The sequence below is a fragment of the Myzus persicae genome, unplaced genomic scaffold (genome assembly GCF_001856785.1).
Source record: "Myzus persicae strain clone G006 unplaced genomic scaffold, MPER_G0061.0, whole genome shotgun sequence".
Lineage (NCBI taxonomy): Eukaryota > Metazoa > Arthropoda > Insecta > Hemiptera > Aphididae > Myzus > Myzus persicae.
The window spans coordinates 237,610-253,419 of record NW_019101610.1 but is presented as its reverse complement, the minus strand read 5'-3'; the positions used below and the strand labels follow the sequence as shown (position 1 = coordinate 253,419).

Below are 15,810 nucleotides of genomic sequence, written 5' to 3'. Positions count from 1 at the left end.
ACGGTTCTACAGGTGGCAGAGCAGCCAGCCAACGACGACCTTGCCGGGTTGTTTTCGTATCGCTCGCCAACCGCCGTCTTCCGATTTTGCGATATAATAAAGTTTGACGACCTTTGGCGATAATCGATTCGATGTCGTAAGTGACAACCGACGAACTTTATAATAATAATGTGTGCCCCTCCGATAAATGTCATTAGAAAACATATTTTTTACGCGATCGTTTTGCCGCGTTGTAATCGCCGACCGTAAATCGCGTTTTTTATACGGCCGCCGCCATATATAAAACGTTGTATCCAATGACATTGTACTTATTATTGGCATCGCCTCACGTTTAAGCGCCGTGATCGACGGCCACCATATTACAGCGACGCGAGCCACCGGTCGACCGTCGTAATCACCATAGCGCGTCATTGCGAACCGGACGAGCGCGCGCAACCGGTCGTCTTTTGCCGCCGCGTTTTTCTTTCGTGTTTCACGTGATATTTGTGCGTACCGGTACAATACCTTTGGACATGGCGTCGCGGATACAGCCCAAGCAAGCGAGCGCGGCCACCACGGGCGTCGCCTGTCTGGTCGGCGCCGTCGCCTGGATCCTGATCAGCTCCATTTACGTGGGCAACACCGAGGGATGGCCGCAATTCGTGCTCAGCGCATTTGCAGCGGCCACTGTGTGCGCGGTGGCCGCCTCGGCACTGGTGTACGCGGCCTACCAGCAGTACGTGGCCAAGAGGAGCCTGTTCGACGACCACTGCAGCACCGACGAGTTCGATTACGGGTCGACGGGCCAATGGGCTGGTAAGTATATGCGACACTATCTTTTTACTATTATTTTGTTATTGTTATGACCACCATAAACGCGGTCATCATCACTTGACCTTTGATTTTAGTCTATGTTTCCAAAAATTGAGTACTCCGACACCCCCCCCCCTCCCAGACTTCATGGCACCATCCAAAAATATTATCTCAGTAGAGCCAAAATAATTTGTACATCTCGAAATTCGCCGGACCTTCAAGCGCCCCAAATCTGACTTTGAATCTGTTTCAAGTTAATGCGTATACGTATTTATTTGATTTGTGTGATTGCATCTGCGGGACTTGAGACCACAAAGGTCAAATGTTTATACATTATTTATTTAGGATGTTTGCGCGATGCTGATGGCACAAATTATATTCGCTATCGATTTTAACGCGTAAGAAATAATAATATATATTGCATGCCTACACGTACAAAAACTGTGTTACCTACATAACAGATTTTTACGAGCCACGGTGATCAGGTATATCGCTGAACCAGCGGATTCGATCGGATTTTGACGGTACAAATGTCGGCTGCCTTTAAGGCAGATAACATATTAAAATGCGGTGCGCAATTCGTTTGCGTACAACTGTTGTGTTTAATCATAATAATACTACAATAATATTATTGTTGCTGTCAATTTTCACGCATTTAATAATAATAATGAATATTGTTGTTATAATCTCAAGGAATTCACACCGTTGATTGATTGATTTTTTTCTATACGAACCGACGCCTAACAAAACATTAATAAAGGCATAAACATGTGCCGTGTAAAATAATGTGCTTCGTATCATCACTCTCGTAATGGCACGAATTTTGTTTTATCGTTATTATTCAGCTGGTTCACGTCGGATTATTTTTTTTATGGAAAAAATCCCCACCAACGCTCCTTTTCTAACGAATAAATGATTATCGCAAGTAGAACCGATTGCGCGTTATTGTATAGGTATTTAATTATCATTTATCACAATTAATTAATCACAATATACACATCGTTTGGTTATGACTTATGATAACAATATCGGGGTCGTGGTTTTTAAAAATAATAATATTGCACGTGCAGTCGTGCTATAGAAAAAATTATAATATCATAGTTTTTATTAAAAGAACAAAATGACGTAATCTTAACCACCTACTGCACAGTCTCACTAAGTACAGTATCAAATATACAACATATTATGTAGTATTATTATGTGGATAAGCCCGAATAAAGATCTACTGTAAATAAATGATAAAATAATAAAGTTAAAATTAATTATGTTAATCGAATAAGCGGTAGCAAACGATTAACGGCAATCGTATACACACACTGTGTTCGAAATAAGAGTGGTGAGGAGGAGGATAAATAATTTTATATTAAAAATATAAACGATAAAAATGTACGTAAAAGTAAACACTGAATAATAATATTGATAATATGATTTAATAACCACGCAGTTAATAGATCTTTCTCAAAAACCCAGTCACTCTTTATGTGATCTACATATTAATTTTAAAAAGTATATTAACTCTTTTTAAACTGAGTTAAGTTAATATTTTTTTCTGTATTGACTTTTAACTTATCGAGTCAAATTAATGATTTTTTAACTGTAAACTTAAAACTCATCGATCTAGTGTTCTCTTAACTTAACTTAATATGAGTTCATTATTTGCGGTATGTCTAGGTACATTCCGTACAAAATTCCATATTTCCGTAGGTACATTTGGTATAAACTATATATATAATATTAAAATATGGTTAACTCCTTATGGTATACTCGCATTGCACAGGCTATACAGTACAATATAATATGTTCAGTTACAATAACATATAAAATACTAAAATTCCTCAACTCCGTGCCCGGAAATATTCCATGATGACTTTACGTATGAACCATATATATTATATATATATATACACACACAAAAAATGTTTTATAAGTACGAGAGTCAAAATCATAGACATAAAGTAGATATTTCATGTTTTGTTTAAGGACACATAATTATTGTCTTCTTAATATTAATGAAAATGTTTGTTTCAGTAAAAGTATAATAATTATATTTTAAATATTGTAGTTCTTAAATGTTATGACTTATAAGATAAATTTAAATTTATTTTATTAGTGTCGCTGTGGGAAGTAAAAAAAAGAAATTTTCAGATCTAAAAATATCGTATTTTTGTCTATATAGTATTATATTGCTTTTTGCCTTTTTACTTAATATTTTTATTTCGATTGTATTAACCTATATTTACATACATATTTTCGATAACATCGATATTATAGTTATTTGTTTGGTGCTGAAATATTTACGTAACTCTTATTTTTTATATTTTAATCAATTTAATGAGATTTCTGATAATTTCAACGTTTCTTTTTGTTGTTATTGCAACCTAATACATTTTTCAAATTGCGTTTTCAAAATGATTTTAAGCTTACAGTTTGCCGATATATATGATACATATTTTTATTTATTACACATAATATAATATGTCGCATATGAACAAAATATCATATATAGGTATATCACGCACATAATATGTATATCCTCAGTCGGAAAACCGTATAGGACAGTCAGGGAGTACGCGAGTCACATCTATTTTTTGTGAGAAAGTCATAGTTACAGACTCCCTCCCCCCACAAACTCAAACACTATTTGCACCTACGAATGAAGATGAACCGTGGGACGTGGGGCTTAGCCCCTAAACTCAAGCCCTCACTAAAATTATTTATCTTTGAAATCGTAACGTGATAAATATTTTAAGTTCAATAGTTCCCTATATATGTGTCTGCAAATTTGTTCAAAATATCTTCGGTTTATTCAAAACAGTTAACATTGTTTTTTCATTAGTGAGCATTGAAACGTTAACCACTAAAACTTTTTCATACACCTATTGAATGTATTGGGAAATAATGAAAATATTTTAGTAACGAATGTACCTAGGTAGGTTACTGCAAAAGTTAAATATTATTATTAATTATTATTCAACTTTACTCTGCCAACGGCCGCCAAACACAAACTGGCAAACATTTTTTTTTTCATCTTGCTCAATGTATTGTTTTTCCTTATAGTCCTTATTTTTTTCCCCTTCACTTTCCCAATCCAGCCTATGAAGACGGTATTATAATACAATATATTCATATCATTTCAGTGGTCACCGGCGCCACTGACGGCATCGGCAAGGAGTACGCGCGTCAGGTGAGTGACAGCGATGGTGCTGCCGACAATGGAGGACCGGTGGCGGTGGCTTCGGCGCGTAACTCGCTCGTCGACTAACCAACGCGTCATTATATCGCGAAAAAAAGACATTTTCAATAGTTTAGTTACAGTAGTTACAGTAGTTATTAACTCAAACAACTAGTGTGACGTGTCGTCTAACTACGACACGGCATATTTATTGTGTGTGCATTCTTGTAGTGGCGTGTTTATTTATCAAGTAGGTACCTGGTGGACGATGTTATGTTTCACATTTTGTCTTACAATATTAAAAGAAACAAAAAAAAAAAAATTCAAAAAAAATTACCAAAATTTTGTATCTTGCGCACTACTCTTATACTCTACCTTCTAACTTATAATAATTTAATTTGGGCTGCTTGTTTTTGTCTTTTTATTTCTCAAATAAGTTTATGAACTCCAACTTTTTTCATTCATTTTTAAATATAGAAACTTTTTCTTGTCCCAAACACTATTTGTTAGTTTGCACGTATACTACATAATCTTATTCTTCGTGGTTTTCCTTTAATTTTAGTCAATAGCCACACCTTGTTATTCGTCATAATACAATTATTTCTTGATCAAATATCCTACATATATTCCAGCTTATAAAGCGGCCATTTATCAAAAATTATAATTTTATTTATCTTGGTAGTATTGCATTTATTTATTATAATTTTTTACTATCTGATCTTCCTTCGATTACAATTGTCACCAATAAATAATAATTATTCTAGAGAATTATTTAGTAGAATTTCAATTAAATAATTAATATTTTTCTTGGCCAGTATGTGAATGTATTTAATAGGTATATTATTCCGTACACGTTCTTCATACAAAGCTATTATTTATCTTAATTTAGACTTTCATTAGAATATATTCTTCTACTGATCTGTGACCGCTCTTCCTTTAAAGTGTTTGTTTATCTTCACTAAAAAAATTTTATTTCTTATATCAAATGTCTTTTTAATTTTTTTTCTTCTCTCTGAAAAAGTATTTATATTAAACTGTGACTACTTTACTTATTTAAAGCACATATTTTTCTTCTATTAGCACTCTCTTCATTTGGCACTTTCTCTTCAAAGGTCATTTTAGCACTTATTTATCTTCATTTAGCACATTCTCTATATTATACGCTTTTTCTCTATGCATTGTCTTTAATTATAATTGTCACTTATAAAATTAATATTTCATGCATCAAATGTCTTATTAATTAATTTATGTTCTTCGCTAATTGTTTTACATTGATCTATAACCGCTCTTCCTATTAAGTGCTTATTTATCTTTACTAAAAAAATATTATTTCTTATAACAAATGTCTTTTTAAATTTTTTTCTTCTCTCTGAAAAAGATTTTATACTGAACTGTGACCACTTTACCTATTTAAAGCACACATTTTTCTTCCATTAGCACTCTCTTCATTTGGTACTTTCTCTTCTAAGGCCATTTCAGCACATATTTATCTCCATTTAGCACATTCTCTATATTATACGCTTTTCTTCTTTGCATTTTCTTCAATTATAATCGTCTCTAATAAAAATTAATATTTCTTATATCCAAAGTCCTATTCATTTTTCTTTCCTCTCAATAATGTTTTTATATTGATCTATGGCCGCTTATTTCTTTTTCGCTTATCTTTATTTATAACTTTCTCTATATAGGTACTCTTCTCCTTTTTGGTCACTATTTTCATTTATGTTTCTATTTAAAATATATTATATTACATTATTATATTATGCTACAAAAAAATACAAAAAAAAAATGTATAATATAATATAGGTATACAAATATAAAATTTTTTTTTTTAATTTGTTGAGATCTATACCTTTTCGCGGGGAACAACAAATACGTTAGGTCGGCAGATGCTACCATGATAACACGCCACTGCAGTTGCAATTCATACTTTTTAAATATAATTTACATTAATTCATGGTGATGGTAATGGTGCGTGTAAAATAATACCAATGTTGATTATATTGTGTGCGTTAAATCTGTGTCGGTGTCACTCAATTTCGTTGTGCGCGAGTGCGTGTGACCAAACTTTATAAAAACATCGACAATAGGTATAGTAATACTTTATAAATAATTTTTAATTTTGTCGTTCGTTGCCTTCGGTGTCGGGAAATCTATTGCCCCTCAATTACACCATCATTTCATAAAGGACTAACTCAACACACGTATGTATATTATTATAATATAATCTATAACATTTGTATGTTTTATATTCATAGTTAAATAATAAATATAGCAAGATTAAATAAAATTATTAATTGGGATAAAGTGTTCAATAAATCTAGAAACATAATTGTATTTCTATTTTTGAAAAAAAAAACAAGTTTTCATACAAATGTAGATATTTTTATATTTTCTATACCAGTATCACACGTGTAAAAATATAATATTATGATCTTTTCACTTCTCGTCACTAATGACAGTCTTTATAATAGTTAATTGACTCATGAGTCATGGTCATCTTATTTTTATCTTGCGATAGGATTTTTTGGTGCATATCTGCACTGATGCATATTTGTGTGTTTATTTAGAGTTATCATATGTCTCCAAGCTTAAATTAGTAAATACTATTAAAATGTATGATCGTTTATTTAATACTTTTATTATTATTATTTCGTATTCCGTGCGAGCAGTTGGCCATCGACCATGGGATGGACGTGCTGCTGGTTGGCCGAAACAAGGACAAGCTGCGAGCCGTTGCCGGACTGATAAGTAAGTGTCATGAATAATATTATACAGCCAGATAACGATAACTATTATTATTACTATTATTATATTATTACCACAGTAGTTGACATGAAGAACGGGTTGTTTGTCTTTTTTTCGAGTTTACACTTAATTTATAATTTAATTTACGAACGTAGGTCACGCAAAACGTCACTGCGGGATGTATCATTTTATTCGCTTCTTGGCACATTTTTCTAAAAGACTGTCCATTAGTTTTCACTTCTCCAGCTATTATTGATGTAGTAATATAAATAAAATGTGAAACGCCGGCCTAGTACTAAAATCATTTACTGATCGTCGTTTATGCCTTTGTTTGTTAAGCTTGGTATATTTTCGAAGAGCGTCTATATACAGGGCTAAAGACAAAACAAGTCACTAAACACTCATAGAGTAATAATAATAACAATAACAATCACAATAATTGTAATAATTATAGCAAATATTATAACATTAATAACTAATAATAGTGGGTAATAACAATACAAGTACCTGTACAACATATTTTTGCATTTGTATGCGTTTTGCCCAATATCAAATACTTACACAAATTTATCGTACCTAACTATTGTCAACTGCATACATCTCTTCCACCAAATTTAACGTTATTTTTAGAAATACAACTTCACAATTGAAAATAATAGGTAATTTAATTTTGGAATTTGTAAATCAGTATTTAATTTTTGGCTAATTTTCAAAAATGCTTTTAATTTTTTTCTTAATATTTACTTACCGGTCTCTAATATTGCAAATGATGGCACGACACTCTAAACTGCAAGATCCGGGACTGTGAAATTTCTGTCACTGTGGGTCTTTAGTTAAAACTTAAAATCATATTTTAACTCAATAAATGCATAATAATCATGTTCTATTATTACCAAACACCTGCACTAAATCGTAAAAAAAAAATAACTTAATTAAATATTAACTATATAGAGCCTACTACCTAGTACATAATATTAGGTTATATCGATACCTACAGGCTGGATGAATACCTAGATGAGAGAAATGAATACAAAATTAAAATTATTTTTGAGGTCATATAATATTATAATACGTATTATATCTATACTTAGTTCAAAATTCGAATAAAAATGGAATACATGGAGCATTATTGACATAAGGTTTTCCTCTTTCAATTCAAAAATAATCAATTTTTATCTCAAATATTAACTAGCGTAGTAAAAAAGGATGAAGGTTTTCCAATAACACACGCCAGTAGGTATATATTATAATACATGTACTTACGCTGGACAGTTGGAATGAGTAATGTTTGTGTAACGTCCTCGTTAAATGTGGGTGCGGCATGAGCAATTTTAACAAAAATATAAATATTTATTGAAAACGAAAATCGGACAATAAAGATATCCATTATTATTTTTATACTATTTTTAGTTATGTAGCACACTCTTAATGTAAGTATTCAAAATCATGCTTTCAAACTTTTGCAAATGTAGGATGACTTCAGTTGTCGTAGAAAATTGTATACAAACAACGTTTTTTCTCAAAAAATAATGTCGATAACTTATGCTAAATGTTACAGTTGGATATTTTTAGTTTATAATGTATTTTTGCATATCCTATATACTTTCAAAAAGTATATGGAACATTCTGTGAATTCAAATTGTGAATATGTTATAGTATTTATAAAAGTCATTAACCATTGCAGTCGATAGATTCCACTGAAATTGTATGCCTAAATATTGGTTTTTTAATAATGTTACTTGTTTGCATTTTTAATGCTGTATCCGATTCTAAAAAAAAAAATAATAATAATACAACAACTGCAATTTTTGTTTTGGCTTATTAAATAATGCATTACAAACATGTTCACCATAATATTTAAAAAAAAATTGACAACTCAAGACCCAAAAGAATTAAATTAAAATGGTTTTTCCAATCATTCTATTCAAATTACCTAATATATGGGATTACACATAATATTTATAATATAATATATAGGTATAAGTATCTTTAGTATATATTATACCCAAAATGTTATGAAATTATTTATATAGCCTTTTTTTACTTTTCGTGTAATATTTTTTAATGCTGTTAAATGTTAAGAAAATATTGTTGTTATTATTCCCTCGAGAAATATTTTAAGTATTCATAAATACGCCTTTGGCATGATAATATTTTCTCAAAGGATAATATTTTAATTAATTTATATACATTGACTAGGTTTTAATATAACATAAATAAAACATATAAATATTTTATAATGTATTAATACAAACGCTAAAAAATATATGATATAAGAGTTTGTGTGGAAATGTAAAAATTCTTTACTCTTTACATTAAGTAAACATTTTCTAAAAATATCATGGAAATTCGAAAAACAAGTCCTTTGATGTAAAATCTTAGTTAAATTGTCAATCATGAATGTTGCTGCCAGAATCCTTTTGAGTTCTTTTGTCGCTTCAAGAATGCTGTATAGGTGCTCATAGCAAAACCAATATATTTTTATTTTTTGCAAAACTCAAAAAAATAAAGTCTAAACTTTCGGTTAACAATGCGATTAAGGTGCTAAAAATTAAAAACTTAGGTTTTAACAGGTCTTCAAAAAATTTGTTTCAACTCCTGTCGGTCTATAATAATATGCTAATGAATTTTTTGACGCACGCGCAGGAAAAGAATCAGCCGGTCGGCGGCGGGTGATGACGGTAGTGGCAGACTTTTCGGAAGATCCAGTGGCGCGTTACGGGACGGTCGTCGACTTGGGAGAGCCGGAAGATGGCGACGGCGGCGACCGGCCAGAACAGCGGGAAGGTGACCAGGATGACGATGTGGGCGACAGGTGTTTCTGCGACAGGGACGGACAGCGGCCGGCCCGTCGCCAGTGCCCCCTATGGTATCGGCGGCTGAGGGCCATGGTCGAGGGCCGGTTACAGGCGGACGGCGGGGTGGGCGTGCTCGTGAACTGCGCAGGCGCGTGTTATCCGCATCCTGAGTTCTTCGCCGGTATGACAGCTGACGGTAATCCCGGAGCCGGAGACGGTGACGGACCAGTGCAGTTCACTGCCGACTATTGCAGCAATGCAGACGTGGCCGTCCGGTGCAACGTGGCAGGGGCGGTGCACGCTTGCCGTCTTGTACTGCCCGGCATGTTGGCTCGTGGACGGGGCCTGGTGATCAACGTGGGCAGTGCATCAGCGTCCATGCCACCGGCCATGCCACTGATGGCCTTGTATGCCGCCACTAAGGTAAATAAAAGTATGATATAATTCTGTATGACTGCAGTGCCATCAGAAGCACTTTGACTCATTCGAAGGACGAAAATTTATTTAATCACAGAATAATATGACTTTTTTAAAACCAGACTGGCCCACTGGCTCTAACACTGATGAAAAAGTTTTCGGATGAACAAAATTGTTTTGAAATATTGCACTAAGTAGTCCAAAAAGATTTCATTAAACAATTGAGTTGTGAATTTAGCTGTGCCCCTTTTGATTTTGATTACACAGTGTACCTATTTGTGTATTAGGTACAACTGTCGATGTTGGTATTAATTGGCCATTCCTACGTTAATTGAGTCACCAACAACTATAAAATAATATTATTAAACATTATAGGTACCTATACAAAATACTAAATCAATTTTCTTTTGTAATACTACGTTACATAATTTTATAATTTATTGGTGCATCCCCTTCGTTAAGTTTATAATATTTCCGCAGCCTTTCGAAAAGTTATTAAAATGTCCATTATTTAATGTATATATTATACTTTTCAAACTATAAAAATGTCCTTACCACATAAGACTATTATAGCTAGAGGATATTTGATTGATGATACCTTGTCCACCCAAGAAGTATTATATTATAGTCTTTTTAAGTATGAACAAAATAAAATGACATTTTCACGCACACACACACACAACGGCATGTCTTGCTAAAATATCGTAACTGGCTTATAATATTATTAGAATATCGGCTTTGACTTACCGATCAATCACTCCAAAAATATATCTACATAATAAGTATAATCTACACCTCTATATGACCACCGACGTATAACTTTAATAATAATACTATTGCGCCAGCTTTGGCGAGAACTGACCGAAATTGACTGTAACACGCACGACGTAAGCCCATAACTTGTTTAGAAATTCCTGGAAAAGCTGTCTTCCGACCTGGACGCCGAATGTGCGTACTTGACCAGGGGGCGTGAAGATGGAAATGATGGTCACGGAGTCCGGGTGCAGTGCGCCCGACCCGCGTACGTGGCCACGGCCATGTTGCGATCTGCCAATCCGGACGTCCGCGTTGTACCCGGTTCCGGTTCCGAGGACGAAGAGGAGGACGACGACGACGACAACTACGGCGACGGCTGCTGGTGGGCTTCCAGGAGAAAGCAAGTGGAGGACCGTGTCCAGCGGTGGCTAGTGCCGTCGGCTCGTCGTTGGGTTCGGTCCGCGTTACGGCAAGGAGGCAGACTATATGCCCGTGGCCCGAATTCGGGGCCCGCCAACTACACTGGGTACTGGCCTCACACTTTGATGGTAAGTACCTTTGCCTATGATATCAATTTATGTGGTATACAGGTGCGATCTAGACGTTGCAGACTTTTGCTTGTCAAAATGTTTGCAGCCGTTTTTAAAACATCACCATTAGGCCTATAATATGCATACTTGGAGGTTAAAGCAGTATACATTTATACTTGTACTAATTATACTACTACTTATAGCACTTCTATCAGTGCCTATACTTATATTGTAGGTGGGATTTAAAATATAAATAACTAGAAATGACACTTCTAGACTTTCCTCTTTACATTTTGATGGGAAATTATAAATTATTGTTGTTATTAACACAATATGTCGATTAGGACTTTTAATCTATTTCGTGGTTGTTATTTACATAAATGACTACCTACTTATATTATTCCATATCAAAACTATACTTTCACTGTTATTGATTGTTTTTATAATAAAACATAATAGTAAATTATTGTTATCAATTTGTTCTTGCTCGCGGTAGTAACGGTAAATTTCCGACCTGCTCAGTTAAAATGTAATTGAAACATAAAAAGTTTTTGAAAATATGAACCCAAAATCAGATTTAGAAGTTTTATTTTTGACGAACCGAAGACAGTGTTAAAAAAAAAATATCAAAGGATAATGCATACCTTACACTCTCCCTCCTGCCATGTAATATTACCTTGCTGGTGGTAAGTGAGTAGGTATTATAACTGTGACGTAACAATATGGGGGACGGATCGCCTACACCCGGACGAGAGTTTCGATTATCAATGAAATATAAGTTTTTTTAATTCGTTAAATGCATTAGGTACAATAGGTACATAATATATTTGTTTTCTTGTAAATCGTTTGCGTTGGCCAAAAACAAAATGTGTCCGTCGATATCGGTTGACGGAAGACCGCATTGGAAAAGATTAAAGAACAACGCCCTGAATCGTTTGAACTACTTAAAAAGCTATAAAATTTGTAGCTCATGTGATTAAGTCTAATGGAAAAAAAGTTTACTTAACGATATACGATATAATATGTTCGGTGACGAGTTTTCAGGTGGTCCGCGGAATAGTTCGTTCCCGAGCCAAAATGTTGAAGTCACGCCACTGGTAGTAGGTTTAGTAGGCTGTAGTAGTGGACTTTGTCTTCCAGCTTAGTAATTATTAGTAGCTGGCAACAATAATAAGAAAAAAATGTGAGCAGTGTGGCTGCAGGCAAACGTCTCTATAGCCGTGTATAGATATATATATTATTATTACCGTATATTCAATATTGTATGTAGTATTTTCGTGCTTAAGTGTATAGGTACCCATAGGTATGGTTTTAATGGATTTTGTCGAAACCTTTTGTCGCTAACAATATTTTTATTCCTTTTTTATTTTTATTATTATTAGAAATACTTCTCGGCAGGCGTCAGCTGGAGTCGTTGGCTAGTTTTAGTATTTGCTATTTGTTAATGAATTGCGTACTCGGGACATTTCTTTAACAATTTTATTTTACAGTAATTTATGTTTATATTTTTAATTTAGGTTTCATTTAATTTTTTAAAGGTTGTATTCGTTTATAAATTTCTTTGTTGACAATATTTTACTGCGGCAAATATTTATAAGTATTGAGCTTACCGGCTACCGCTATGGTACTATACTCAAGTAAAACATGGAATACATGCAAATAATCATCACACATTTAGGCCAAATAAAATGTTAAAATCGTTTTAGTAATTCAGTGTAGGGTGTATAGTTTTTGAAACATAAATAATATACAAGGTGTTCGGAAAATTTGGAAACGCATTTACTACTGTTCGAATATTTTTATACATATTGCAATAATAGATAACACTGCTAAAAATGTATTAGTTAAAATATTTAATCACCCACTCATTAATTATATCATATCATCGATAATCAGTCCTAGTTAGTGTGATGACCGTTTTCAAATTGCTTAAGCACGCTGCATAGTATAGGTACAAAAATTACCATTTAGCATAAATAGATAATAAAATATTATAGCATATAACACAAATAAATAATATATTTGAAAATGTTTCATCATATTCTATAATAATTAATAACTGTGCTTTGAAAAAAAAATCGTGTTTAATATTACATATTCTCCATATTTATAACAATAATGTTTGCCTATTTGCTGCCAGAGAAAAGAACGGTGACACTTTATCTGATGAGAGTACGTCTTGTTCGTCATGTGAATTTAGAAATATTTGTAGTAGTAGAATGATTATAGACATTAATCATATGCATATCTCTAATGTGTGAAATCAATGCAGCAGACAAAAAAAAAGTGAGTGATCGCGCCGGTTGACTACTTATTTTTGTCATAATTTCCTTCTCCAACTCAAATCTTCATGTCATATTTATTCGTATTATCATTTACGCTTATTGTACTAAATTGTATAGATTGTGTAATTCAAATAAAGGAAAAAAAAAATAATTTCCTTCTAGTGGATCGTCATTCTAAATATTATGCAGTTTATACATTTTCAATGGACCTACCCACTTATTTAGTTGGTTGTACACCCAAATTATAGCAACGAATGGAGTAGCCGCGGTAATGATGTTGACGAACTTTGAAAAATTTTCCCGTATATCGTATATTATTCCCTCACCTCAAGTCCTATACTCAATCCTAAATTATGAGTTATATATTATATAGATTCGTTTTACTGTTCATTGATTCTGAATTAATTGTATTCCAATTTGGCCATTTTTAGAAACAAATATAATATATTAATATATTTCCCTCAATTTAAGTCATTTTAACATTTGAAATTCAATAATAATTTCTTACATTATTGAGCATTTTTATAAGGTTTACCTATATTTATTATGATGTATTGAAGCCAGTGGATTTTCACGTTTTTATGATTATTGACTCAATCACACAAGACATAACCATTATAATATTATACGTATTAAATTATCGAATTTAACGCTACATCGAATATTTAATTGCTAGTCAATAACATATTATTTTATTATCACCTGTATGATGGTACCTATGTCCGGACGAGCAATGAAAACGATTATAGATAAACGTTGATTGATTGATGTGTTTTAAATTAATCTACCGTTTAACGATGACTATATAGTATATAATATTTATATAATTGCGATTACGACGTTTGTTATTTACTGATAATAAATTAAAATAAATCAATTATTAGGCAGTTATTTTTTTACAGTTTTCGGATCGTATTAACGTTTTGTTTCGTTGTTTGGTATTACGTTTTGTTAAATGACCCTCGCGCCATTTAAAAGGGGGAGATATTTGACGAGCAGTTTTGACACTTTTATAGCTCAGAACTAATCTAAAGTGTGACGACATTTTTTACACATTTTTTTATAGGTGTGGTGCGCGCGGTTGGCCAGCGCTGTGACGTCTCGCCGGTGGTTCGTCGACCAGGTGCTGATCCCTGGCATGCTCGTGTACCGTGCCAAGGGGCGAGCGGCCATCGCAGCGGAGAAGAGGAGGAAATCATCAGCCGTGGGGGGCCGTGACAGTCGGCAGGAGACGTCTCGACGACGGCAGGACAAAATTAGGACGACATAAATACATCGTCGGCATCATCGTCGCCGTCGTCGTCGTAAACAACATCCTGATGTAGCGGCAAACAATAGGGCCGATCAGTGGTAGCTGTTTCTGAGGGTTATGGCACACTGACGTGGAGGTCAACCAACAGCAGCGGCAGGAGACGGAGGCGGTGGAGGATTATAGATCTCTGTATACATTGAATATTATACAAATTCCCATAGACACTTGACGGCATAATATAATATAGGCTTAGTAGGTTTTCTTCAGTTCACAGGTAGTATCTCGGGTTGGTGGTGGTGGTCCACAAAATGTGTTAGATTTTTTTTTTTTAATTTCAGGTTCCAAAATATGTAACTCTTACCCCTCAAAAATAATTATAACTACATTTCATACTTTTAATAATCACTTTAGGTATTATAATTTATATTGTATAATTGACTTTCAAATAATCTTGTGGATTCACTCCCCACCAAAAATAAATTTATCTTGTTTTCCGCATATTTTTATTATATACACGATACTTATTCTCATATTATATTATACATTTTTTAATCGGCAATTTATAGTGTTGCTCGCTTTTTAAACTATTTTTATTAAAATATCTTGAAATACTTAATATTGTCATTGTTTTTTTTTTTTACGAATATTGATATAATTTTAATAAATCACTAGTACTGCACTGTCAATTTATTTTGCACGCGTACTTAACACGCATATAATATACTATCATTATGTATCTATTTAATGTTTAAATCAATTTATCGAGTTATTATGTGCACTGTTTTAATTGTTTCAAATTCATATTATTTCTAATTCTACATCACTTTACTCTTCTTATATTATTTCACACAAATATTGTATTTATCTTCAATTATACTTATTATCTGAAACATTTCTGTGTTGCGTTGTCGTTTGTTATTTTTAAACACCCTCAATCTGTGTTGGCCGTATTGTTTTATGGTCGCAAAATAATATGACACCAATAGGGTACTGAATACTAAACAATATATGAAAACATATGTGAAGAACTCGCGATTAAGACGATGTGACGGCTAATGGT

The 15,810-nt window shown here is 33.2% G+C and overlaps 2 protein-coding genes across 2 annotated transcripts; both read left to right on the top strand.

The window, feature by feature from the left end:
• Window positions 1-246: 246 nt before the first annotated feature.
• On the top strand, window positions 247-4,310 carry LOC111029846. Its single transcript, XM_022309046.1, has 2 exons — window positions 247-795; window positions 3,930-4,310. Exons 1-2 carry the CDS (start codon window positions 513-515, stop codon window positions 4,052-4,054), a joined length of 408 nt encoding a protein of 135 aa, XP_022164738.1. The 5' UTR covers window positions 247-512; the 3' UTR covers window positions 4,055-4,310.
• LOC111029845 lies at window positions 4,088-15,366 on the top strand. The gene is made up of 5 exons (XM_022309045.1): window positions 4,088-6,168; window positions 6,637-6,715; window positions 9,359-9,933; window positions 10,836-11,231; window positions 14,565-15,366. Exons 2-5 carry the CDS (start codon window positions 6,655-6,657, stop codon window positions 14,766-14,768), a joined length of 1,236 nt encoding a protein of 411 aa, XP_022164737.1. The 5' UTR covers window positions 4,088-6,168; window positions 6,637-6,654; the 3' UTR covers window positions 14,769-15,366.
• The last annotated feature ends 444 nt before the right edge of the window (window positions 15,367-15,810 follow it).

What these genes read in the sequence shown, in the direction of transcription:
- LOC111029846 (XM_022309046.1), top strand. Translation starts at nt 513, where the DNA reads ATGGCGTCGCGGATACAGCCCAAGCAAGCGAGCGCGGCCACCACGGGC. An exon ending in GTCGACGGGCCAATGGGCTG is followed by an intron (nt 796 to 3,929) that starts GTAAGTATATGC and finishes ATATCATTTCAG; the next exon opens with TGGTCACCGGCGCCACTGAC.
- LOC111029845 (XM_022309045.1), top strand. Translation starts at nt 6,655, where the DNA reads ATGGACGTGCTGCTGGTTGGCCGAAACAAGGACAAGCTGCGAGCCGTT. An exon ending in CCTTGTATGCCGCCACTAAG is followed by an intron (nt 9,934 to 10,835) that starts GTAAATAAAAGT and finishes TAACTTGTTTAG; the next exon opens with AAATTCCTGGAAAAGCTGTC. An exon ending in ACTGGCCTCACACTTTGATG is followed by an intron (nt 11,232 to 14,564) that starts GTAAGTACCTTT and finishes ATTTTTTTATAG; the next exon opens with GTGTGGTGCGCGCGGTTGGC.